The sequence below is a fragment of the Eutrigla gurnardus genome (genome assembly GCF_963514095.1).
Source record: "Eutrigla gurnardus genome assembly, chromosome: 21".
Lineage (NCBI taxonomy): Eukaryota > Metazoa > Chordata > Actinopteri > Perciformes > Triglidae > Eutrigla > Eutrigla gurnardus.
The window spans coordinates 1,728,080-1,751,976 of NC_139932.1; the positions used below are offsets into that span (position 1 = coordinate 1,728,080).

At 41.7% G+C, this 23,897-nt stretch overlaps 1 protein-coding gene across 2 annotated transcripts in view; it reads left to right on the plus strand.

The window, feature by feature from the left end:
• tmtc1 (transmembrane O-mannosyltransferase targeting cadherins 1) overlaps positions 1-23,897 on the plus strand; it is an 85,309-nt gene that overhangs the window by 18,594 nt on the left and 42,818 nt on the right. For both annotated transcript variants that reach the window (XR_014599120.1, XM_084038497.1), the window contains exons 2-6: positions 2,641-2,818; positions 4,200-4,273; positions 5,650-5,826; positions 21,323-21,404; positions 22,421-22,524. Coding sequence is in view for 1 of the 2 variants with exons in the window: in XM_084038497.1 (XP_083894623.1) it covers positions 2,641-2,818; positions 4,200-4,273; positions 5,650-5,826; positions 21,323-21,404; positions 22,421-22,524 (615 nt within the window). In the remaining variant the exon portion in view is untranslated. The remainder of the gene's footprint in view (positions 1-2,640; positions 2,819-4,199; positions 4,274-5,649; positions 5,827-21,322; positions 21,405-22,420; positions 22,525-23,897) is intronic.

The window sequence follows — 23,897 nt, forward strand, 5'->3', positions numbered from 1 at the left end:
AAAAACAAATGAATGTTTTGGAGTGGCCTAGTCAAAGTCCTGGCTTAAATCCCACTGAGATACTGTGGCGTGAACTTAAACGGGCAGTACTGTCCAATGTGGCTGAATTAAAGCAGATTTACAAAGAGGAACGGGCCAAAACTCATCCACAGCGATGTAAAAGACTCATTCCCAGTTATCCCACTCTTATTTGGTTGCAGTTGTGTCTGCCGAAGGTGGGGCAACCAGCTTTTAGGTTATAACAATTCAACCTTCTATATTTAGTTGAGTCGTTAATATGAAAGCTATATTCTATTGAACAGGTGGTATCCTCAAAATTGTAAGTAAACAAATAAAATACTGTTTCAATACTGAAGAAATAATATTAGTTCTTCTGTAGTAGATGAAGTCTGCCTTTCTAATAATGAAACTCAGGAGATCAACTCCAAGGCTCCACCTCGTTAAGCGTGGCTATAATAAAGAAACATCGCCACATCACGTTCGTTACGCGCGCTCGGCGCATGCATTATAAACTCACCAAAACAAAGATATTTCACACACATGATCCCCATTTCCCCAGCACTTGTGCAGTCCACAAAGCTAACTAAAAGCAGTCCAAGTTAAGGCATCCAAACACAGTCACAAATCCAGGAACTCTCAAGAAGGCCGCTGCCTTGGAATAATCCAACGTCCAAGAAAACAACGAAAAAATATAATCCACAATATAGGCAAAAAAGATTGCATGCACAAGGCCGGGTATACCCAACACAAAAAAAAAAAAAAAAAAAGTTTGATCCTACCCGAGCCGAAGATGCAATCCTTGAATCACAGTACGATGCGCCCACTTCCTGGTATCGCACCGAATTATTCCGTAACGTCGGATTTCAGTCCATCATTCCCAAGACGCGTTTTGTCGTCTTTGAAGGAATGTTTTTTAATTTATCAGTAGCTGCAGATTTAAAACGCTGGCGCCACTCACTCATACCCCTCTCACACTCTTGCTACTCCTTTGATTCCGTTTTTTTCCGCTACCGGCGCACCCCTCCATAATAAAAGGTTTTGGTGCGCCTTCATAGATGCATGGGAAAACAGGAATAAAATAACCACCATCATACCATACTTTTCACAGAGGAAAATTAACATACATAACGGGAAATATATACATACTTTTGTAAACATAATTCACGTACGCATTGCATGTATGTTTCACAACTTTCATGACTATTTCCCACTATGCTTTTCCCTATGGTATTCATTTAATGTGACGTGTCACAAGGTTAAGGGGGGAAATTTATTTTTCACATAAGAAAGGCTGATAAGATGTTTGGAATAATTCTTTACCGTCAATAAATGGAATAATAGTATAAAAACTCTATTTTGTGTTCACTATCGTCTATGTCTAATATTAGAATTTGTTTGCTGATCTGAAACATTTTAGTGTGAGAAATATGCATCAAACAAATAAATCCGTAAGGGGCAATAACTTTTTTTTTTTTTACTTTTAAGCAGTTATGTTTTTGCAAGAATAAAACCATATCAGCGTAGTAGTTGTATACAGAGACCTTCTCCGGTTTGTAAAGCAGAGCGTCACCTGCTCTGTCCAAACACATCCAGCGTATTTTCAAGGTGCTGATTATGCGCTCTGGAGCGAGTACGCCAGTCTGACGGGGGTCATGTGTATACATATATATTTTGCGCTACTTTGTGGACTATGGGAGTTCAACCCCTGTTGCCTGCACTGTAGTCATCATTGCAAACCTTTACACTACAGAGTCGCTCTACATAGCTGAACATAAAGACTTATCACCTTTAGATCAATCGACTGTTTCATTCAGTTATACACATTAGATCAGGCAGTAATTGTCCGCCACGCCAACTATCTCTACTTTGCTGCAGTTACGTTGGTCCGCTTTCTCAGGATGAGCTTGTTTTCTACGTAAACACTCAGTAACATCTAATAACTCTCCCGGTTGCCATGGTGAATCGTAGTATCGGAGCTCCATTGATGATGGCTTTATAGAGTCGGCAGGCACGTGCGTAACTCAGAGTTTACATACTCAGAGTTTACATACTCAGAGTTGATTGAACTAATTCAGAACTGCTGTCTGGAACCGAAAACTCAGAGTTGCCCATCTCAGAGTTGGTCAACTCAGAGTTCAGGGTTAGGTTCAGAGTTTGTTGAACCTGCTTTCTGAAACGGGCCCCTGTTCCTTTATGAAACTAACAGATATATATATATTTTATATATTTTTAATTTAATTTGATCTGTTGTTTTTATTTTGCTTGTTTAACTGTTTTCCTGTTTTAATTGCTTGTTTAAATGTTTTCCTGTTTTAATTGCTTGTTTAAATGTTTTCCTGTTTTAATTGCTTGTTTAACTGCAAGGTGTCATTGAGTGTTAAGAAAAGTACAAATATAAATATAAATCAAAAGTATTGTTATTATTATTATTATTATTATTATTATTATTATTATTATTATTATTATTATTATTATGTATGAGTCTTTAGTTTAATCATATCTAATGTTTTACAAATGCAATTATTTCACACAGTCAGGTATAAGTCAAAGTCCATCATCCCCCAGTGCTGAAAATGTGTGTGTGTCTCTCTCTCTCTCTCTCTCTCTCTCTCTCTCTCTCTCTCTCTCTCTGTCTGTCAGGTTGAACATCCTGCTGTGCGGCATGACACCTCTCTATTTCCACATCATCAATGTGTGTTTGCACTGCACTGTGACCTGCCTGCTCATGCACACGTGTAAACGATTTGTGTTTGAGGAGTCACGCCTGGCCTTTTTCACAGCACTCCTCTTCGCTGTGCACCCCGTCCACACCGAGGCTGTGAGTACATCACACATAAACTGTTGGAGTAGTTGATACTGAACGCTCAGCGTTTCACCTTGACATCTGGAACACAAAACAGAAAAAAATATTAAAATGTTGCAGGAACATTTTTGCTTTTTCCTGGGGCACCAGTTGACACGCTGTGCCCATTGGACACTGTGCACATGAGTTAAATTCGAGATGGACGGCGAAGGGTATACAAGTTGGACCAGCAGGTCCAGGGGCATGATGCAAGTTGCAGGTTGAGTGCAGCACAGATAGTAGTCTGAGAAAGTATGTGTCGATAATTTAAAAATTCATGTCACCTAATGGCGCACCAAAAGTTTCACTGGTGCATGGGTAGTGATCCAGATATCAATTATTATTGGTAACAATTTCATTCAGATGAACTGCAGCCTTGATATGCAACACACTGAAATCTTTCATCTTTCATTCATTAAATAGTTAGAGAAACATATGACGATCTTATAGAATATATCTTGCTGTGCTACGCGTTGAATTACTCCCATCTAGTGGTTAAATTGTATTTTTACCTATTTATGAATAAATATATTGATTTGAGCTAATACATTATTTAAAATGTTACACACTGTCCCTTTAAGCATTCATTAAAGTGTATTTTTTAACACCCAGTTTCAGATTATTAAAGTAATGTAATCTTATCACCTTCTGTTACATTTGGATTTCATCAATACCAAATATGCAAATAAATAAAGATGCTGAAATCTGGCCATGATTTAGTATGTTAAGCAGGAAAGGGAACAACATCACAGTACAGTGCAAGTTCTGCCTTCCAGGTGTGAGAATGCTGTCATCATTGAAGGACACATCGGGTTTGTGTTCTTGTGGTTGCATGTCATTTATGCTGCTGTTGTTAGACTGATGCTGGACCACAATGTTCATACAGACCTTCGAGATTACTTGACCGCTGTGGAAATGTTTTCAAAGGCTAAAGAGCAACAAATATAGACTGAAGCAGAATATTTTGTTAGCTTAAAAACACGTTGTGCATTTGTTGTGATAAAGAAACAAGTAGACTTTTGAAATGATAGAGACTGATATGATTACAGAGCCATCACTCGAGGTGTGTGTTAGAGAGGAGGGAAGAGGAGGTCGGAGTTGGATTTTGCACATAATGGTATAATATAAAATAAACAGATCACTATCTGAGGAAACACTTCAACGTCTATTCTACTCCTATTCTATTTCTATGGGGGTTTCTCTCTGTCCGGGGCAGATGTTATAGGAACTGTTGGGGAAACATGCTTGATTACAGTCATTTATGATCTTTGCCAGTTTTTATTGTTATGCATTCTAAACTTGAAAGACAATCTTCAACTCAAACAGTGGACTAAATCTGTGTGTATGTGTGTTGTAGGTGTCTGGGATTGTGGGCAGGGCTGACGTCTTGGCCTGTCTGCTGTTCTTGATGACGTTCCTCTCCTACATTAGGTAAGATGACTTAGATGACAACGGCCACACGCAATAAAGACAAGGTTAGGTTACATGCTGCAACAGCAACATTTGTCAGAACTAATTGTTCTTATTTAAATGTTTACATGTTTTACATGTATCACGGTGTCTGGAAGTTGTATACCCAGTATTCCTGTAAAAATAACAAATGTATGACATCCTCTGTCCCAGGAGCCTTGCATCGGAAAAGGAAAAACTCCCTAAAAAATCCTTTAGTAGTCTGTTTAATGTCCACTGAAAGTGGTTTAGATAATCTGAATCATCTTTTGGCTTGTTTTCAACCCATCTGATCATCTGTTTGTATTGTTTGTATTTTGATTGTAAATATATATCTTACATGTTTGACCTCCAGCAGACTACTGGTGTTCATGTTTCTGACCAAACTGTTTCTGACTAAACTGTCAGCAGACTGCATGAGGGTCCTCTAGTGGGACCTGGTCTCACAGACCAGCACCGTTCAGCTCCATCAGCATTCGCCAGATAACACCAGAATTGTCAGCTCTGTCATCAGCGCTGAACTGAACACATGTGACAGGCTGAAAAAGTCTGGAGATGCTGTGGTGAATGTTCTGCTGCTGGAACATCATCCAGCAGGACTGGTCTGGTGGGGGGTCAGTGATGGTCTGGGGAGGTACGTCCTTGGAGGGCCGCACAGACCTCCATGTAATAGCCAACAGTACCCTGACTGCTGATAGACCTTACTCTATTGGATACTAACTTGCAAAAGTATGGATTTTGACGTCAACAAGGAAGTCTTTGCCTCCAACCGACGCAAAGCTTCCCCCAGCAGTGCTGCAAACAGGCAGCCACACAGCTCCGTCCAACACTAGCAGCTGAACACATAATTCTAGTTCACGTTCACAACACTGAGCTGACTGAACACAGCTAGTCCTGCTGCTGGAGGGCCTTCGACACCAGTTTTAGTAGAAAATGAACAAAGCAAAAGTGCCATTTGGAAGTATTTTGCATACGAGGCTAACCACCAGGGAAAGGCTAGGGATGTAAACAAGCACATATGCTAACTATTTTAATGTGGTAGGGACGAAGTCCAATAGCAGAATAAACTTGGCAAAGCATCTTAAAGACCGACACCCCGGCCTAAATGCAAGCATTGAAGTATTGAATTGCCAGCGGAGCAAGGGTTTAGTGGTGGATTCAGTGTTTAAGGTGGGGGAGCCTGGTGCCTGGTCACTAATAATAATTGGATGTATGGTGGTTTCAGATACCTTGGGGAGAAGTGTATTCCTAATCAATTCATTCATTTTCACTATCTTATGATATGACAATTAAACAAACTTGTTCAGCTGTCATTATAATTCACTGTGTGCTACCTGCTTTGTCTGCCCGTCTCTCAGGAGTGTGGGTGTGTCTGTCTCTGAGGACTCTGTACCCTCCACGGTGTCCGTGTGCTTTCTGCTGGTCAGTTTGCTGCTGGGCACCTGCGCCATGCTGGTCAAGGAGACGGGCATCACCATCTTCGGGGTGTGCGTGCTCTACGATGCCCTGGTGCTGTGCCGCAAGCCTCTCATCCAGTAAGCACACAGCTTTCTTTATGTTTTACTTGGTTTTATCTTATCTTGCTTAATATGACAATGGTCCACTCAGCATTCACAATTTTTCAGAAATGCGTGGCTTTTATATTTCTGTAATGTGTTTTTTTTGTGAAACTGTGTGCACAAATACCTGGGATAAGGATAACTTGCATTTGTTTTGTTTATGTTGGTGTTTGTGTACTCGTATCCACGTGGAAACAATTTTTACACTTTTGATACTCACAACAGTGTTCAGCCTATGTGGAGTCTTGAGTTAAGGTTTAATTCAGTCATATTGAGATGATATCAAGGAGTTTACTCAAAACATTTATACAAAACATGATTCTGATTTATTGGACCGATTTTCAAAACTGGTAATGTATTGTTTGTTTTTTCTTTCCTTTTATCTAAAAGACCTACAATTTACTCAAGAAGACTTGTTCTTGTTCAAGTTGATTGACAAATGTGCAGATACCGTGAAAGATACATGCATACAGTGAAACGCTTGTTCCTTGACATTCTCATTACATTTACCTTTACATTTAGGGTATATAGCAGACGCTTTTGTCCAAAGCGACTTACAGTAAGTACATCTGTCAGAAGAAAGTGCAAAAGTATATCTCTATATCAGTAAAAAAATGTCATGATTATCCTTCCAAAATAATGATGTGATTCATGATATTATACCCTTCATCAAAATATACAACTCTGAAATAGCCCTAACTTGTATGACTTAACATTTTGTTTGCAAACAAATATAAACAAGATAAGAATGGTAAATGGACCTGCATTTATATAGTGCTTTTCTAGTTAACTAGCTACTCAAGACGCTTCACACTACATTCAGTGACTTTTACCCTTTCACACACACACATTCATCCGCTGATGGTAGAGTAGCCGCACATCAGGATCTAACTCATTCATACACATTCACACGCCAATGGCGCAGCATTGGGGGCAATTTGTGGGTTCAGTATCTGAAGGAGCCAGGATTCAAACCGCCAGTCTTCTGATTGGAGGACGACTCGCTCTACCTCTGAGCCACAGCCGCTCCCAAACACACAAATATTTTTTTTGTGAACATTCTTTGTAGTGAATAACCGTTAAATAATTTTAAATAAGATAATCATAAATCATATCTTGTATTTTATGCTGTATTTTTAAATTGGTCTATTTTTCACTTCGCTACCATGATAGTGAGCTAGACAACTTTTTTACGTCACTCATGACGATATTTACAACTATTTCGTTAATGAAAATTCACAACAATCATTACATTTCATTTCATTTAGCTGACACTTTTATCCAAAGCTACTTCCAATAAGTGCTTCAACTATTAGGGTACAAACCCAGAAGAGCTAGAATTAAGTGTCCTGACTTCAGGTAAGCCAAACTTCAGAGTGCTACATATGCATTTACATCTTGTGATGCATATCAACAGTGAAGTTTCCATGGGTAATCGGGTGGTCAAACACCTTTCAGATCTCTTAGGACAAACATGGAAAAATCTTACTTTTGGGTCAAAGGTCCTAGTGAAAAGAGAGAAGGAAACAAGCAAAGGAAAGACAGAATTAAGGGTTCAGGCAAACTAAAAGACATAAGGGACAGAAGACATGAGATAACTTAGATGCTGGCCGTAGCACTGTACCACGTAGACAAACTGAACATCTGCCTCACGACTTCCCGACGTCTAGCATATTTGATTTTTCTTTTTTGTTCCATCACGGCTCCCACTTTGATCAACAGGAGCACATAGAGATCTGTAAGTATACAATGACAAAGTGAAAGAGAAAGGTTGTTGTGAAATGGAGGAAACAATGCTGTTACTATGGCAACAACAACTCTGCCTGACGCCAGAGTGATAAAAGCTGGAGAGAAAATAGCAGAGTTGCTTCAGCAACCTGGTGAGTAGGGATGACATCACACACACGGTGACAAGCAGACTTGATTGGTCAGGACATGTATGTGGGCCGAGTCATGACAAGACTTTAAACGTAGTGACCATCGTACTGACACAAATATCCTGTAGTCTGATCCAGGAGAAGACCTCATTATATTCACCATGAGGGCCAGAATGAGCACCAGGGGAAAGGGAGGAGTGAATGTCTTCCCCTCTTCCTGCAGCTGTTTGAAGCAACATGATCTCACAAAATGTGTGAAGTGACCATGACTCTTAACAGTATTACATGACTGTGGCATGTCATGGCTTAAGCACTAAACAAAAACTACGTCACTAGCTCTGGACGTTGTATAGTTATGTGGATGAGTTTAATTTGTGTCCACCAGGAAATGGGATCCGATTGACCTTCCATTTAACACATCAATAGTACAAAAGTAATCAAGGCTTAGGAGCTGTGTACCAATTCAGCGTCCATCCAATATTTCGTACTTTCACTTACTGTGAAAATCTGTAAATCAAAAAGTTCTTTGAAAACTACACAAACAAGTTGGACATGCCTCAGTAGACATACTGCATAAACTAGTAGTTAGTAATAATGATGATGAATGCATCACAATTGTCAAGGATATTGCAAAAACCTGTAAGAAATACAGCAAACCAAAGCAAAAGCCAGTGATGGGTTTGCCAATGGCCTACAATGACACTCTAGCTGTGGACTTGCATGAGCTGTAGCTGAGACAGTGATAACTGCACGCCATTGACTACTGCACGCCATTGACTACTTCACATGCCCCAGGGCAAGGAGCATTGTCACCACAAAGAAACCAATAGAGACTGTGAAGCACTTCATTCAAGTGTTCGTGGTCCTCCACACAGGCTGTTCAGTGACAATGGGGGATAATTCAACAAGAAATGAGGGACATGGCTAAAAAACCTTGAAGACAATACAGCTGCAGCTAACAGCACATGGAGTAATGGCCTTTTGGAAAGGCATAATCAAACCCCTCACTGAAATCCTGTTAAACATATAGAGAGACAACAGATGTGTTGAGACCTAGACTAGGCCCTGATTGTAAATAATTATTTGCACAATTACCTACATTCACTTACATCACCCCAGGGTTCAAAAGCTAGATGGAGGACCAACAATCTGACACTTCCCAGACACACTCAGACACAGCTTGTGCAAGCCTTAGGCTGTAAAATGGACAATAGTTGCATACACATAGTGAATGTGTATCCAAGCACACACTGGAAAAATCCTCAGCCAAGCCACTGGAACACACAAAAACGGGTACAATTTGAGGTACATTGAGCCTGAGGAAATCACTGTCACATTAAAGTCGGTCAAAGTACCTAAAGTTAGATTATTTACAAGAGGCTTTGCAGAAATGAACAATATGGAGCTCCCTAAAGACTCACCTACAGGTGCCTCAGTTTCTCTAAAATGATCATGGCTGCTATATGTCAAAAGAAATGGCAGCGTAACTCCATGGACATTAAAGCAGCCTTTTTACATCATGCTATTACATCCAGCCTCCTCAGGAGGCTCAGAGAAAAGGAAATCTTTGGAAGTTGAAGAAGTGTGTTTATGGTTTTGCAGATGCTTTTATAATAATAATAATAATAATACATTTTATTTCGAAGGCGCCTTTCTTGGCACTCAAGGACACCGCACAGAGGTACATATACAAAGAAATAACAATAAAATAAAATACAAAATAAAATAGGAATGATTAAGACAGAGAGAGCAATTGGCTTCAAATGGAATATGCAGTTTTAAACAGATGTGTTTTGAGTTGTGATTTGAAATGAGGGAATGAGTCCATGTTTCTGAGTTGGGGTGGTAATGAATTCCAGAGACGGGGAGCAGAGCAGCTGAATGCTCTGAGATGGGCGGAGGGGACAGACAGATGTATGGAGGGGGAGGATCGGAGGGAGCGGGAGGGAGTGAGAACATGGAGGAGGTCGGACAGATATGGGGGGGCGAGGTTGTGGATGGTCTTGAATGTTACCAGAAGGACTTTGTATTGGATACAGAACTGAACCGGGAGCCAGTGGAGCTGTTGGAGGACAGGAGTCATGTGGTGGATGGAGGGGGTTCGTGTGATGATGCGGGCAGCTGAATTCTGGACCAGTTGAAGTTTGTGGAGGGATTTGTGAGGGAGGCCAAAGAGGAGAGAGTTGCAGTAGTCCAGACGGGAAGTGACGAGGCTGTGGACAAGGATGGCGGCAGCGTGGGGGGTAAGGGAGGGGCGGAGGCGATTGATGTTTCGTAGATGTAAGTAGGCAGAATGGGTAATGTTATTGATGTGGGATTGAAAGGAAAGTGTGCTATCAAGGATGACACCCAGACTCTTAATCTGGGGGGAGGGTGAAACGGAGGAGTTGTCAATAGTGAGGGAAAAGCTGTTGGTTTTGGGTAAGGTGGATTTGGTGCCAATGAGGAGAACCTCGGTTTTGTTACTGTTTAAGGAAGTTAAGGGTGAACCAGGTTTTAATTTCAGAGATGCAATCGGTGAGGGAGGTGGGCGGGTGGGAGGACGAGGGTTCAGTGGTGAGGTAGAGCTGGTTGTCATCAGCATAGCAGTGGAAGTGAATGTTAAATTTACGGAGGATGTTGGGCGGGTGGGAGGACGAGGGTTCAGTGGTGAGGTAGAGCTGGTTGTCATCAGCATAGCAGTGGAAGTGAATGTTAAATTTACGGAGGATGTTGCCGAGGGGAAGGAGGTAGATGATAAAGAGGAGGGGCCCCAGGACAGAGTCCTGGGGCACACCTGAAGTGACGGTTGAACGAATTGGGTGCGGCCTGAGAAATAAGATGTGAACCAGTCTAATGGAGTGTGGGTGATGCCAATGGAAGATAGCCTGTTGAGGAGGGTGGTGTGACAGATCGAATGCTGCACTCAGATCGAGGAGGATGAGGATGGTGAGGAGTCCAGAGTCAGATGCCATAAGACGCCGTTGGTGATTCTGATGAGTGCTGTTTCAGTGCTATGGAGTGGGCGGAAACCGGACTGGAACTGTTCATACAGGTTATTGTGGGATAGGTGAGAATGGAGTTGGGAGGCGACTGTTTTTTCAAGGATTTTGGAGATAAAGGGTAAATTGGAGATAGGACGGAACTTGTTGAAGTTGGAGGGGTCAGCGCCGTCTTTTTTCAGAACTTGGGTAATGGCAGCAGTTTTAAAGGATGTAGGGACAGTTCCAGTGGTGAGAGAGGAGTGGATGATGGCAGAGATGAGGGGGGCCAGGGAAGGGAGGCAGGTTTTAACGTGTGGTGTGGGGAGGGGGTCCACTTGACAAGTGGATGGCTTGGATTTCCGGATGAGTTCTGTGATTTCTGAGAGAGTGGGGAGCTGGAAGGAGGAGAATGGGAAGTTGGCTGAGATGCTGGGGTGAGGGACTGATCCAAGGTTCTGGTGAATGTTTTTGATTTTTGCAGTGAAAAAGGACATAATGGAGTTGCAGAAGGAGGTTGTGTGTAAGTGAGGGGGGAGAGAATCCTGGGGTTTGGTGATATTGTTAAGTAGGGAGAATAGTGACTTGGAGTTTCCTTCATTGGCATTGATTATACTGGAGAAGTAGTGAGTTTTGGTGCTGGCAATGGAGTCCTTATAGCGTAGGATGTGGTTATTACAGTACATTTCTTTGTGGATAGTGAGACTGGTTTTACGATGGAGTCTTTCAAGTTGGCTTTCAAACTACCTTTGTCTTTCAGGAGACGGAGATTGGGGGTGAACCAAGGGGCGGAGACGGTGAAAGAAACAGATCTGTTTTTTAACGTTGCAAGAGAATTAAGAATATTATGGAGTCCAGTGTTGTAATGAGAGACCAGGTCATCAGGGGTGGATAGGTGGTTGATGTCAGGGAGGCGGAGTGGATACTTGAAGTGAGGGTTGCGGGGTTAATGTTCTTCATGTTCTGGAATGAAATGAGGCGTGGTGTTTTAAAGATGGAGAGAGTGAGTTTCACTGTAAATGAGAGGAGAAAGTGGTCAGTTATGGGCAGTTCATCAGCTGTAATGTTGAGAGGGGTGACACCAGAGCAGCAGATTAAGTCCAGAATGTGGCCTTTGGAGTGTGTGGGAATACTGGTGTGTTGCTGACATCCAAAACTCTCCAAGCAGGATGTCTTTGGTGAGAGGCAGATTGGTATTTCATCATTTTCTGTATTGGTACAAAAGAGTGAAAGATTTTGGGAGCCACTGTGCCCAGCAGTGTTCGACTGGCTGGATGACACCTGCAATGAGGTTGGAGTCATGTGGATGACTTCATATGGGGTGGTTCAGAAACATTCTCCACAGCAGTCAGGTTCACTCTTTCGAGGATGAGAGGTTCACTCTTTCGAGGATGAGATACAGGTACAGCAATGTATGTACACAAGAATCTGCAACCTATTCCAATGGACCCCAGCGGAGCCACACAGCAAGAGACACCTCTAACAGACATTGAAGCTGACATGCTAAAGTCAAACAACAACAAAACAAACTTGTCACAAAACTGAAATCTAAAGAGGTGACCTTGAGGTTTCAGCTCTTGGGAAAAGACAGCTTCCTTAAATAGGGGGTGTTCAGTGATTCCTCAATGTAAAACCTTCTAGACAGAGGCAATCCAGGTAGACACCTCATCATGCTGATCGGAGAGAAAGGAAGATTTTCACCAATATGCTAGCAGGATAGTTTTCTGAAGCACTATAGCAGCAGAGACTTTGGCACTTGCACTTAGAGCTTACCATACGTGATTGCACACATAACAATTTGCCCATTGTGTGTGACAATCACTCTCTTCTTGATGCTGTCAAGTCCACCAAACCAGTCACAGAGATAAGATTCTGCCTCGAAATCAGCAGGGTCAAGGAGCTCATCCACTCTGGAACCAGATCATGTGGTCGGCTACCAAGGAACAGCTGCTGCTGAGGGCTCTCAGTGAAGGTGTATGGTGACAGGCTAAATGGACTAGAGAACAAATACCTTTCTACTATAAAACTCTAGTCATTAATGTTGCAGCTTTAGACTTATAGATCTGTTAAGTGTTTCTAAAAAGACAAACAGTTATGTTTTTTCTTTAAATACTTCAAAAGACCTTCAAACACTGGTCAAACCACGCGCCCCGACGCAAGCACTTCGCTCCTCTACTTCAGCTGGCCGGCTGGTACCATCATCGCTGAACTCAAACAAATGTTGCTCAGCAAAGTCCAGACTCTTTTCTGTTCTGGTCCTCAGTGGTGGAACGAACTCCCGACCAATGTCAGGACAGCAGAGTAGACTCAACTGTTCAGACTTCACCTCGACTCTGCATAGCATGAACCACTAACCCCCCCAAATAGCACTTCTATGTTCTTACATATAGTACTTTGACATAGCACTGTTGTTCTTTAGGTATGTTTGCTGAACAGCTAATACTTTACTCAGACGAGGACCGAACACTTGTTTCTATTTTTTCGCTCTTACTTTATCGGCAATATGTTGTGGTTTCTTTCTTTTGCCAAATGTACTTATTGTAAGTCCCTTTGGACAAAAGCGGCTGCTAAATGCCCGAAATGTAAATGTAAAGAGAAAGGGGGTTTGTTACTTACTGCCCATGTGTGTGGGCGCAGGTTCTGTGTGATCTCTGGCTCTATTTTAATCAGAAAACGTTAGTTACCCCTTCTTTGCTCTTTGTTGTCAACTGCAGCTGGTTACTAGGCGATGGCAGCGGCAAATGTGACGCAAACAGGAAACCGCTCGGTTCGGACTTTGCGGTCTTTAAAGGACCAGGCTGACGTAGACCATGAAGGACCCATTGTCAGAAGTATACGTCCGCTAAATTGGGTCTCTTGGGCCTTGAGCTATGGGCTACGGCACATGTACAGTGTAACTGAAGCTGCAAGGAAGGGTTACATTGGATGGATAAAATGCAAAGATTAAAGATCTTTTCAGTAATTGAATTATTGTAATTCTCACCCATATTGCAAGTTACTATGACACCCTCCCTGTGGAGGCCTCAGTAAAACAGATGGATGATTCCTATTTTCTATGATCGTGTCACAGCTTGTGAGCCTTTTCATCAAGTGCAGATGGAATGTTAATATGCGTGAAGAAAAGCCCATAAATGTTATTGATGATTGCGTTGGCACAGACGCGGAGTTACTGGAGATGGATTACACAGTAAGATGTTTGTCCATTCAGATGGGCATGGGGGTAAACATGAAAGCACACCTTTCATAACTAAACTACTCAAACAATTGTAATTATTCCCATAATGTCTCATAACATATTCCAAAGGCCAACATATGAAGACGTATCTGACTCATAGCACTCAGAATAAAGACATGCTGCATAGATGATAGAAGAAAGCTCAACACTGAGTGTTGTAGTATCCTGCTGTTTGTCAGTCTCTCGTTAATGACTTATAGGAGGAAGCCTGTAAGGTGTTGATAGGGAGGTTCAGCAGGATCTAACTCAATTCAAACAAGATGATCAACAACCACAAAATCTGCCCTCCTTCCTCAGGCTTTAACACAGACTAAGCATGGACACCTGCCAGAACAAATACTATGTAAATGGATATGACAGCAAAGATGATTTTGTCAGTGTGAGTCAGGTTAGTAGGAGGATGTTTAACTAACACTGACAAATTCATCTTTGCTGGATTTGCTACAAGGAGTTATTATATGATTTATAGGATAGTAGGTTGGGATTATGAATGAAACATCTTGACTGTTAGATGGATTTCCAGCAGGTGAAAAAAATATCCAGAGGATATGTGCTTTTGACGTTGAGATTTTGTTTGTCTAGCTTGGAATATGTCAACATCTTTAGATTGATTACCATAATTTAGAGGTCCCTGGAGGATGAAACCCCTTCATTTTTTTTGTCAAAAATTCACTTAGTGCAATGCTTTTATTTAGAAGCAAATACCTGCAAAACTAAGAAATCCTACCATTTTCTCAAATGTAATAATTTGCATGGACTCTCACATGTGACACAGAACAACCTTGCTGTTTGTACCAAAGGCAGTCTATGGTTTGTACACAGTTTCGTTTGGTCTCTGTACAAATGTACGGTACTGTTGAAGAGCTCTGGGAGACCACAGGCCACTACAATATATTTTCTCTCCATTTCTGATTCAGTGACGACAGAAGGAGAATCTCAACGCTGGTAGGCTTCTGCGTCACAGTGTCACTTTGTATGCAATAGCACCCTGTTCAAAATTCCCTTCACGTTTGGTTGAAAACCCCCTTGGATACAGGATGTACAGAGGGTGTACAGGAATGCTTCACTGTCTCCATGCCCCTCTACCGTCCTTTTGGGTCCTCAGGAGGACAGCTCTTTCCAAGTGAGTCGTTGTGGACTGAATGGGAGAAAACCTCAGCTGTAATTATGCACAGCTCATATTTGGCTTTTGATGAGATTTCCGAGTTAATCCATCATCCTTTTTATGTATGTAGCTGTATAGCTACGCCTTGTTCACACAAAGTCTTTAATTGAAATCCAAATGACAGAGCTACGGGTGTTGTCATATCAATCTGAATTAACGTATGACACACCGCTTGCATACAGAAAATGACTCAAATGGCAATTTATAAAATGATAAGCAGCAAAGTACTGAGTGCAAGGTATTTGTAATTCTTTATTGGCTATTAGGCTTGGGTGGTATTATGGGATACCAGGGTGTTAAGAAATCCAGGCAGTATGATTTTCAACCATCATAAATACAGATGCTGCTCTTTCTATGATGTTTAATGGATGTGATGTGTTGTAGTACACGGCATGTGCCACCAGAGGTCATCTCTATAGTGTAAAAGGAAGTTGAGCTCAGAAAGTTGGCATTTAGTCTATAGTTGACTTAAAAAGCTTATAGTATATAGTAGGGGTGTCAGTTTGAGTTAATTTTGCTTTAGAAAATAATGCAAATTGATGAAACACACAGTCACGTTCCCTTCACTCCAGTGCTCCATTGTCTCCACCTAGTTTTAATCTTTTGTGTTGTAAATGTATCTTCTTTTATATTCGGTTGGCTTTCATGGACTTTATTGCTGCATTATGATCAGGTTACATGTGCAGCCGCCAATTAGTTGATCAGGGCTTAATATCAGCTGATATACATAGTTTGATCGGCTATATATGATTGCAATAGCAGTTTACAACCAGTGGATAGCAGTCACTGTATATTTATTATTTAACACAATAAATTAAATTGTAAAAATTAGATAACATTTAAACGTCAAAATTCATCACTTCATATCTGTCTCCCCCACCCACTGTGGCTCAGAGTCAGAGAGAGCTGTACTCCAATCAGAAGATCGGTGGTTCGATTCCCAGCTCCTCTAGTCTGTATGCTGAAGTGTCCTTGGCCAAGCTACTCAACCCCAAATTTCCACTCAAATGCTGTGAAATCGGCATGTGAAAGTGTGTGAAAGAGCCAGATTTAATTAGATCCTGTGGGGCGTATGAATGTTTAGCGTATGAATATGTGTGGATGGGTAAACTTAGACTGGATGTAGTGTAAAGGGCCTTGAGTTCCCGGAAAGACTAGAAAAGCATGATAGAAATGCAGCTCCACCTGGAACCTTGGCTGGCTACTATTTTCATCCAGCTGCACATTGCATGCACTTGTGAAAAACCCTGCTTACGGTAGTTCCTCCGTTGCCATAGAAGCAGAGAAAACAAGACAAACATTCACCAAGCAACATGTTGAAATGTTTCAACATGTGATCCAAAGTATGGACAGTGTTTCCTCTATATTCATGCACCGCTTATACAATCACACGCACACACACACACACACACACACACACAGACACACACGACAGGCGAACCCGTTTCAATCTGAGCTACACCAGAGAAGGTTTGGAGGAAGTGATGTAATGTAGCTGTGGTGAATTTAATGTGGAGTGAGCACTGCACCAGACTCCAATTTAAATAAAAAAATTAAAAAAAATCCCTTTATATGCTAGTTATATACTTGTCAGCAAACGGTCATCAACCAGCTTTCAATTTGAAATATTTTCTTTTTAAATAAGTATAAATAATAATAATAATAATAATAATACATTTTAATTATGAGCGCCTTTCAGGACACTCAATGACACCTTACATGTACAGATAATAACAATAAACACAGGTACAAAACAGTAAAAACAGACTTAACTTAAATACAAAGCACTAAACAACAAAAGACTAATAGAATAACAAGTAAATACTAAAAATTACAAAGAGTAAGTCACTAAAGAGGTTGGTTTTTAGACGGGACTTGAAAGTGGGAAGAAAGTAAGTGTCACGAATGGCTTGTGGGAGATAATTCCAGAGATGGGGGGGCTGTACGGCTGAACGCTCTTGAACTCATGGAGGATAGCCGGGCAGGCTTAATGAGTTGTGGGTGATAACTCAGTGGTAGAGTTGGCGCCTAATGTACTGAAGCTAAAGTCCTCACTGCAGCGGCCCGGGTTCGGAAAACCCAGAGTTAACCCTGATGTTACCTTGCTAAGCCCAAAACCTAAACCTAAACCTAACCAAGTAGTTTTGTTACCTAACCCTAGCTATTTAGTTTTGTAGTGTGTTTAGCTTTGCTTGGTTTTGTTCGTGAGCCAAGTGCTATTTAAGACTGTGACCCTGCAGTCCGTTGTATGTGAGTCTAGTTACTCTGTCTCTGCTTTCTCTGCTCATTAGTATGCTTCTCCAACTACATTCATCCATCTTTTGATCTTTTTCAAGCATTCCCTAATTAAAATCTTTTTCCTCTTACATTTTCTTTGCACCCTTACCCAGCAAAATACTACCCAGAATGCTTGTCTTTCTGTCGCACGTAGTCTGTCCCTTAGACATCCAGAGACATTCCTATACTCAGCAGCAGTAATGGGGATGGGTATTAAGCCTCAAGTAACTATTTACTACTATACAACACTCCTATCAGTACTAACATGTAATTACCCATGGCCATTGAGCAATGTAGAACTAACCACTGTCAATTTTTACTGTGAAACCTAGTAACCGTTTAATCCCTACGACACACACACACACACACACACACACACACACACACAAAGGTAACATGCAGACTGGTTACTTAAAGGGACAGTGTGTAGGAATTACTCCCATCTAGTGGTGAAATTGTATTTTGCATTCAAAGAATAGTGCTCTGTGGCGCATCGCTTTGTTGCAACTACGGTAGCCGTTATGTACCAAGAAGCTATGACAACATGTCGTCCAACACCACTTCACCAGTATTCTTTCAGGTGATGAGGTTGATATTTCAAACAGTAATTACTCCTCCAGCAAGATAGTGATTTATGTTGCCATGTTTTTATTGGTTTATTTTTAGTAGCCTTCCATTACTACGTTGTAGCCTATAGCATCAGCTAACAACTAGACACACAACAAACACAAACGAATGTGACTAAAGTGCATGGGATCCGCGGGATTAATGCATCACTGGTGGATAAAAAGTCGCTGTCCGCTGGGTTGAGAGCCGGTCCTGCCCATGTGGAAGCGCCTCTCGCTGATGTGATCTCCTTTCATTCACGCTGGCTCTGAAACAACATCACGTTTAGGCGTCATGTCCCTCTCCGGAGGTTATAGTCTTCAAAATGGTGGAACAACATGGAAGCCTCCTGAGGATTTCCCCGTCAAATATAAATACAGACAAGAAATTCTTTGTTTACGAGTATAAATCAGATTATTGAGGTAATTATACACTTATGAGGACCTCTTTATGAATGAAGATATTGATTTTAGCTAATTCATAATAATTACTTAAAATGTTACCCACTGTCCTTTTAAAGAAAATGTATAAAATGGTACTGAGGTAAGATGGAAGGACAGGACAGGTTGAGAGAAGGCCAATAGGGGCAGAACTGCCATCTGATCACATAAGAGCACATCTGTTTGTTCACGTTCACGAAGCTCTAATGCTGCGTTCACAGCAAAAGCTAAGCAACATTTTCACGTAGCTCAATCTCTTGAACTTGATGTTAGCGGCAAACACCACCAGGACCACTTACGTAAACTGGAAGCAGCCGTACATACAAGTGCATCCAGAACCTGCTTCTAGATTACACATTGTACAACATGAGTGGTGATGAATGACTGTTAAAACACTGAGGCTGAACCTTATTCAATTTTACACTGCAAACACTGATGCACACAAACTGTATTGAGGACGGGGAAATCTCTGTTCATGGCGAGAAGTCACAATTATTATTATATAGTGTGTGTATATGCACCAGAATCTGAAGCCTCTACAAATAGTACTTGCAGATACCAAGAACTGATATGAGTACTTCATAATACCATTACAGATCTAACAATAACTTTGAAAATATTTTGTGTTTTCCTGATACAAACAGAGCAGTATTTGCAATATGGATATTTATAATAAACTGTTTAACCTACTGTCAGTTGTACAGTTTAAGATAACAAAGCTAAGAGACTCAGAGGAGAAGCTTGTCACTTAAAGGAGAATAGTTCTGGTCCACCTTAAAGGTCAGCCCACCTTAAGTGTTCCTGAGCTGGAGCAGCCAGCACCAGTTCACCAACAGTTATAACAGTGACTTATCTTATATCAGTCGCCAAGGCTAATGAGCACTTTTTCATCCACTCCAACTTTTTCGAAAGAACCTTTCATCATCTTTGGAAACAATGAAATCACACTTTACTTGAAATTGGGCATCCTTGCTACTTCTGCGAGCCGGTTGAACGTGTGCATGATGAGCACGATTTCCAGAGTATAATTTTAACTTTCAATACCTTCAGTTTTTTAATGTTGTAACAAACTTTTCTGATTTGTATGCGATAATATACACTCAACAAAAATATAAACGCAACACTTTTGTTTTTGCTCCCATTTTTCATGAGATGGACTTAAAGATCTAAAATTCATTCCAGATACACAATATTACCATTTCTCTCAAACATTGTTCACAAATCTGTCTAAATGTGTGATAGTGAGCACTTCTGCTTTGCTGAGATAATCCATCCCACCTCACAGGTGTGCCACATCAAGATGCTGATCTGACATCATGATTAGTGCACAGGTGTACCTTATACTGCCCACAATAAAAGGCCACTCTGAAATGTGCAGTTTTGTCTCACAGCAAAATGCCACAGATGCCACAAGCATTGAGGGAGCGTGCAATTGGCATGCTGACAGCAGGAATGTCAACCAGATCTGTTGCTCGTGCATTGAATGTTCATTTCTCCACCATAAGCCGTCTCCAAAGGCGTTTCAGAGAATATGGCAGTACATCCAACCGGCCTCACAACCGCAGACCACGTGTAACCACACCAGCCCAGGACCTCCACATCCAGCAGGTTCACCTCCAAGATCGTCTGAGACCAGCCACTCAGACAGCTGCTGAAACAATTGGTTTGCATAACCAAACAATTTCTGCACAAACTGTCAGAAACCGTCTCAGGGAAGCTCAACTGCATGCTCGTCGTCCTCATCGGGGTCTTGACCTGACTCCAGCTCGTCGCCGTAACAGACTTGAGTGGGCAAATGCTCACATTCGATGGCGTCTGGCACGTTGGAGAGGTGTTCTCTTCACGGATGAATCTCGGTTTACATTGTTCAGGGCAGATGGCAGACAGCGTGTGTGGCGTCGTGTGGGTGAGCGCTTTGCTGATGTCAATGTTGTGGATCGAGTGGCCCATGGTGGTGGTGGGGTTATGGTATGGGCAGGCATCTGTTATGGACGAAGAACACAGGTGCATTTTATTGATGGCATTTTGAATGCACAGAGATACCGTGATGAGATCCTGAGGCCCATTGTTGTGCCATAGATCCATGAACATCACCTCATGTTTCAGCAAGATAATGCACGGCCCCATGTTGCAAGGATCTGTATACAATTCTTGGAAGCTGAAAATGTCCCAGTTCTTGCATGGCCAGCATACTCACCGGACATGTCACCCATTGAGCATGTTTGGGATGTGCTTGACCGGCGTATACGACAGCATGTACCAGTTCCCACTAATATCCAGCAACTTTGCACAGCCATTGAAGAGGAGTGGACCAACATTCCACAGGCCACAATTGACAATCTGATAAACTCTATGCGAAGAAGATGTGTTGCACTGCATGAGGCAAATGGTGGTCACACCAGATACTGACTGGTTCTGAGTCCCCAGACCCCCAATAAAGCAAAAAAAATGCACATTTCAGGGTGGCCTTTTATTGTGGACAGTCTAAGGCACACCTGTGCACTAATCATGATGTCAGATCAGCATCTTGATGTGGCACACCTGTGAGGTGGGATGGATTATCTCAGCAAAGCAGAAGTGCTCACTATCACACATTTAGACTGATTTGTGAACAATGTTTGAGAGAAATGGTAATATTGTGTATCTGGAATGAATTTTAGATCTTTAAGTCCATCTCATGAAAAATGGGAGCAAAAACAAAAGTGTTGCGTTTATATTTTTGTTGAGTGTAATTCCTTCAATAATGCAATCTTAACATTAAATATGGATAATACTGATGGTTAACACTAAGCATAGTCCAGATTTCTCCTAGCTGAAAGTACAGAACTATACACCCTCAGTGCTGACTTAAGGCCACAGTTAAGTCTGACTGACCTTCTGTATTACCTTCTGTATGTCTCCATGTCTCACAGGCACCTGTCTGGCAAAAGATTCAGGGACCTCAACCACATCTGCAGCCCCTTCATCAAACGGGCCTGCCTTATCTCTGGCTATGTGAGTACTTCTTTTTCCCCCTTTCATTTAAAAGCACCATACTGGTGGCTCTGTGTGTTTTGATGCTGATTGTAAAAAAAAAGTAACCATTGCTGCCATTTTCCAACATAAAATACCGATTTTTTTATGATTGATGATGATAGTGTGTGTTTTTCTACCTTCCAGGGGGCCTTTGGTCAATGTTGGTTGGATTTTTTTTTAATTTTTTATTATTGTAGCATGATAATACAGCTGAAAATATCCTGCTGTCCGGCCCTGTTTGTCTCATGTACAGTAATACTTACTTCAATCCTGGCTTCCATTTTGTGATTGTACACTGTAGATGGTCTGTCAGAGACCAGTCAGCTTTCATAAACGCAAGGTTTAAACTTCTCCAGCACTTAACTCTGGCGCCAGGCCATTTGAGATTCAAAATGAGATATTTCTTAGTCTTTCTTACTGTTATGTAGCAAGGATATGTTGTTAACAGCTATAAGAAAGACTGTATTTTTATTCATAAATTAGACCTACTTTATTAATAAAGTTTGGCTCAGCCAAGCGTCAGCTCAGTCATACATGTAAACGTGCTTTAAAAAAGCGCTGCAGTGATTACTCTAAAATCGATGCCTGTGTCCATGGGAGTAAATCAATCCATTGTTGAATGAAACGCCATCTGGCTGTGAATGTAACAACAATATTTAAACATCACTGATGCAACACATATTGAACATGTCTTATTTTAAGTGCAGGTTTTGTGATTTGCTGTATCAACATTTAATATGTGAAAAGCGGTTGCCATAGTTTGCCAGTTTAACAAAATGGTTGCCAAGGGCTATCTATTGTTTGTTATTTGTGTCAGCTCAGTTAACCTTCAATTAATTGATTTCTTCATGTTGTGGACAGGCTCCACCTCCACTCTTTCTACTTACCCCTGAACACATCTCAGGCACAGAACCGTCCCGTGCTTTAAGCCAGTGAACAGGAAACGGTGGGTGGATTGTAAGTGTACTCACATGTGTTTTCTCCTCCTCCTCCAGGTGGTGATCATCATGTCGGTCAGGCTGTGGCTGATGGGAGGATCCATGCCTCTCTTTTCTGAACAGGACAACCCCGCCTCCTTCTCACCACACCTGCTTACCAGGCAAGTGACACACACACACACACTCACACACACACACACACACACACACACACACACACACACTCACACTCACACACACACACACACTCACACTCACACTCACACTCACACACACACACGCACACACATAAGATTTCACGTATACGTTACATTTGCCTTGTCAGTGTTGGTCATCATCAACGAGACAGTAAACATACAGTCAGTCATTAACACAGCATTTGAATATAGCCTGCTTAAACCACCTGGGAAATTTATAGCAGATTATCATATGCCTCGCTCTGTCCTTCCTGCTCACCTTAATTTTCCTCTCTCATTATTTCTGCTCCCTGATGTCTGGCTGAGCCTCCAGTATTCCATTTGCATTCACCACTGTGTCTGTCTGTCAGTATATCCATCTATCGGGCTCTATGCAGTTCCTTGGCCTCAGCAAAGGCTGATCTCTTCTTGGCCACAGCAGCAGTGTAGTCAGGGAATAGCAGAACATTTTGGCCCTTGTAGATGAGGGGACTCGCCTGTGTCACGTGTTGCATAATGCCTTCCTTGACCCTGAAATAGTGCATCTGTACAATGAAGTCTTGCTCCAGGTTGGGGGGGCGCATCAGAGGGGAATGATGTGCTCTATCAAGCAGCAGCCATTTTCCAGCTGTAAGGCAGGTGCGCCATAACATTGATTGGGTGACGCCTGTGATCCTCATGTTATTTCTGCATGACCTCTCCTCCAGATCATCACACTTCTCAGTTAGGGAGGCTACCTGCTTTGTGGTTTTGTAGTTTGGTCTCCAGGAATGTTGTCTCATCTGCCCAGTGATTTGCTCCCGTTTCCAACTCCGTTATCCAAGGTCCCAGCTTCAGCCCTTCCTGCTGCTAAGTCACCATGAATCTCAGTCCGTACCGATGCAATTTCAGGTCTCAAACATGTTACTAAAGTCACAATTATAGTACCCACAGGAGCACAGATGTCTTTTTTCAGAGTCGCCAGCGCAGATGTTATGTCAGCACGAAGCAATAGCACAATTAGCACTTTGCAATTTGTAACAAATTAAAAGTGTATATGTAAATAGTAGCATTATTATCATTATAGCACTGAAAGCAGCATTGTCCGAGGTGGTGGGGTTAACTTGGTCGGTGCTAGCTCCCCTAGCACTAGAGCTGTTAGGCATCTTCATACTCAAAACAAGACTTAAGAATATTAAAGAATATCATCAGAACAACTGCGGCAGGAAAAACCTAAGCACCGTTATTATTGTAATTATTGAACAGTTGGCAGGGAGCCACATCATATTATTAATTATTAGTATTATTGGGCCAGGTTTTAAGTTTCTTCATTGATCCATTATTAAAATGGAAAGAAACTAAAGGTATTTCTGTCCATT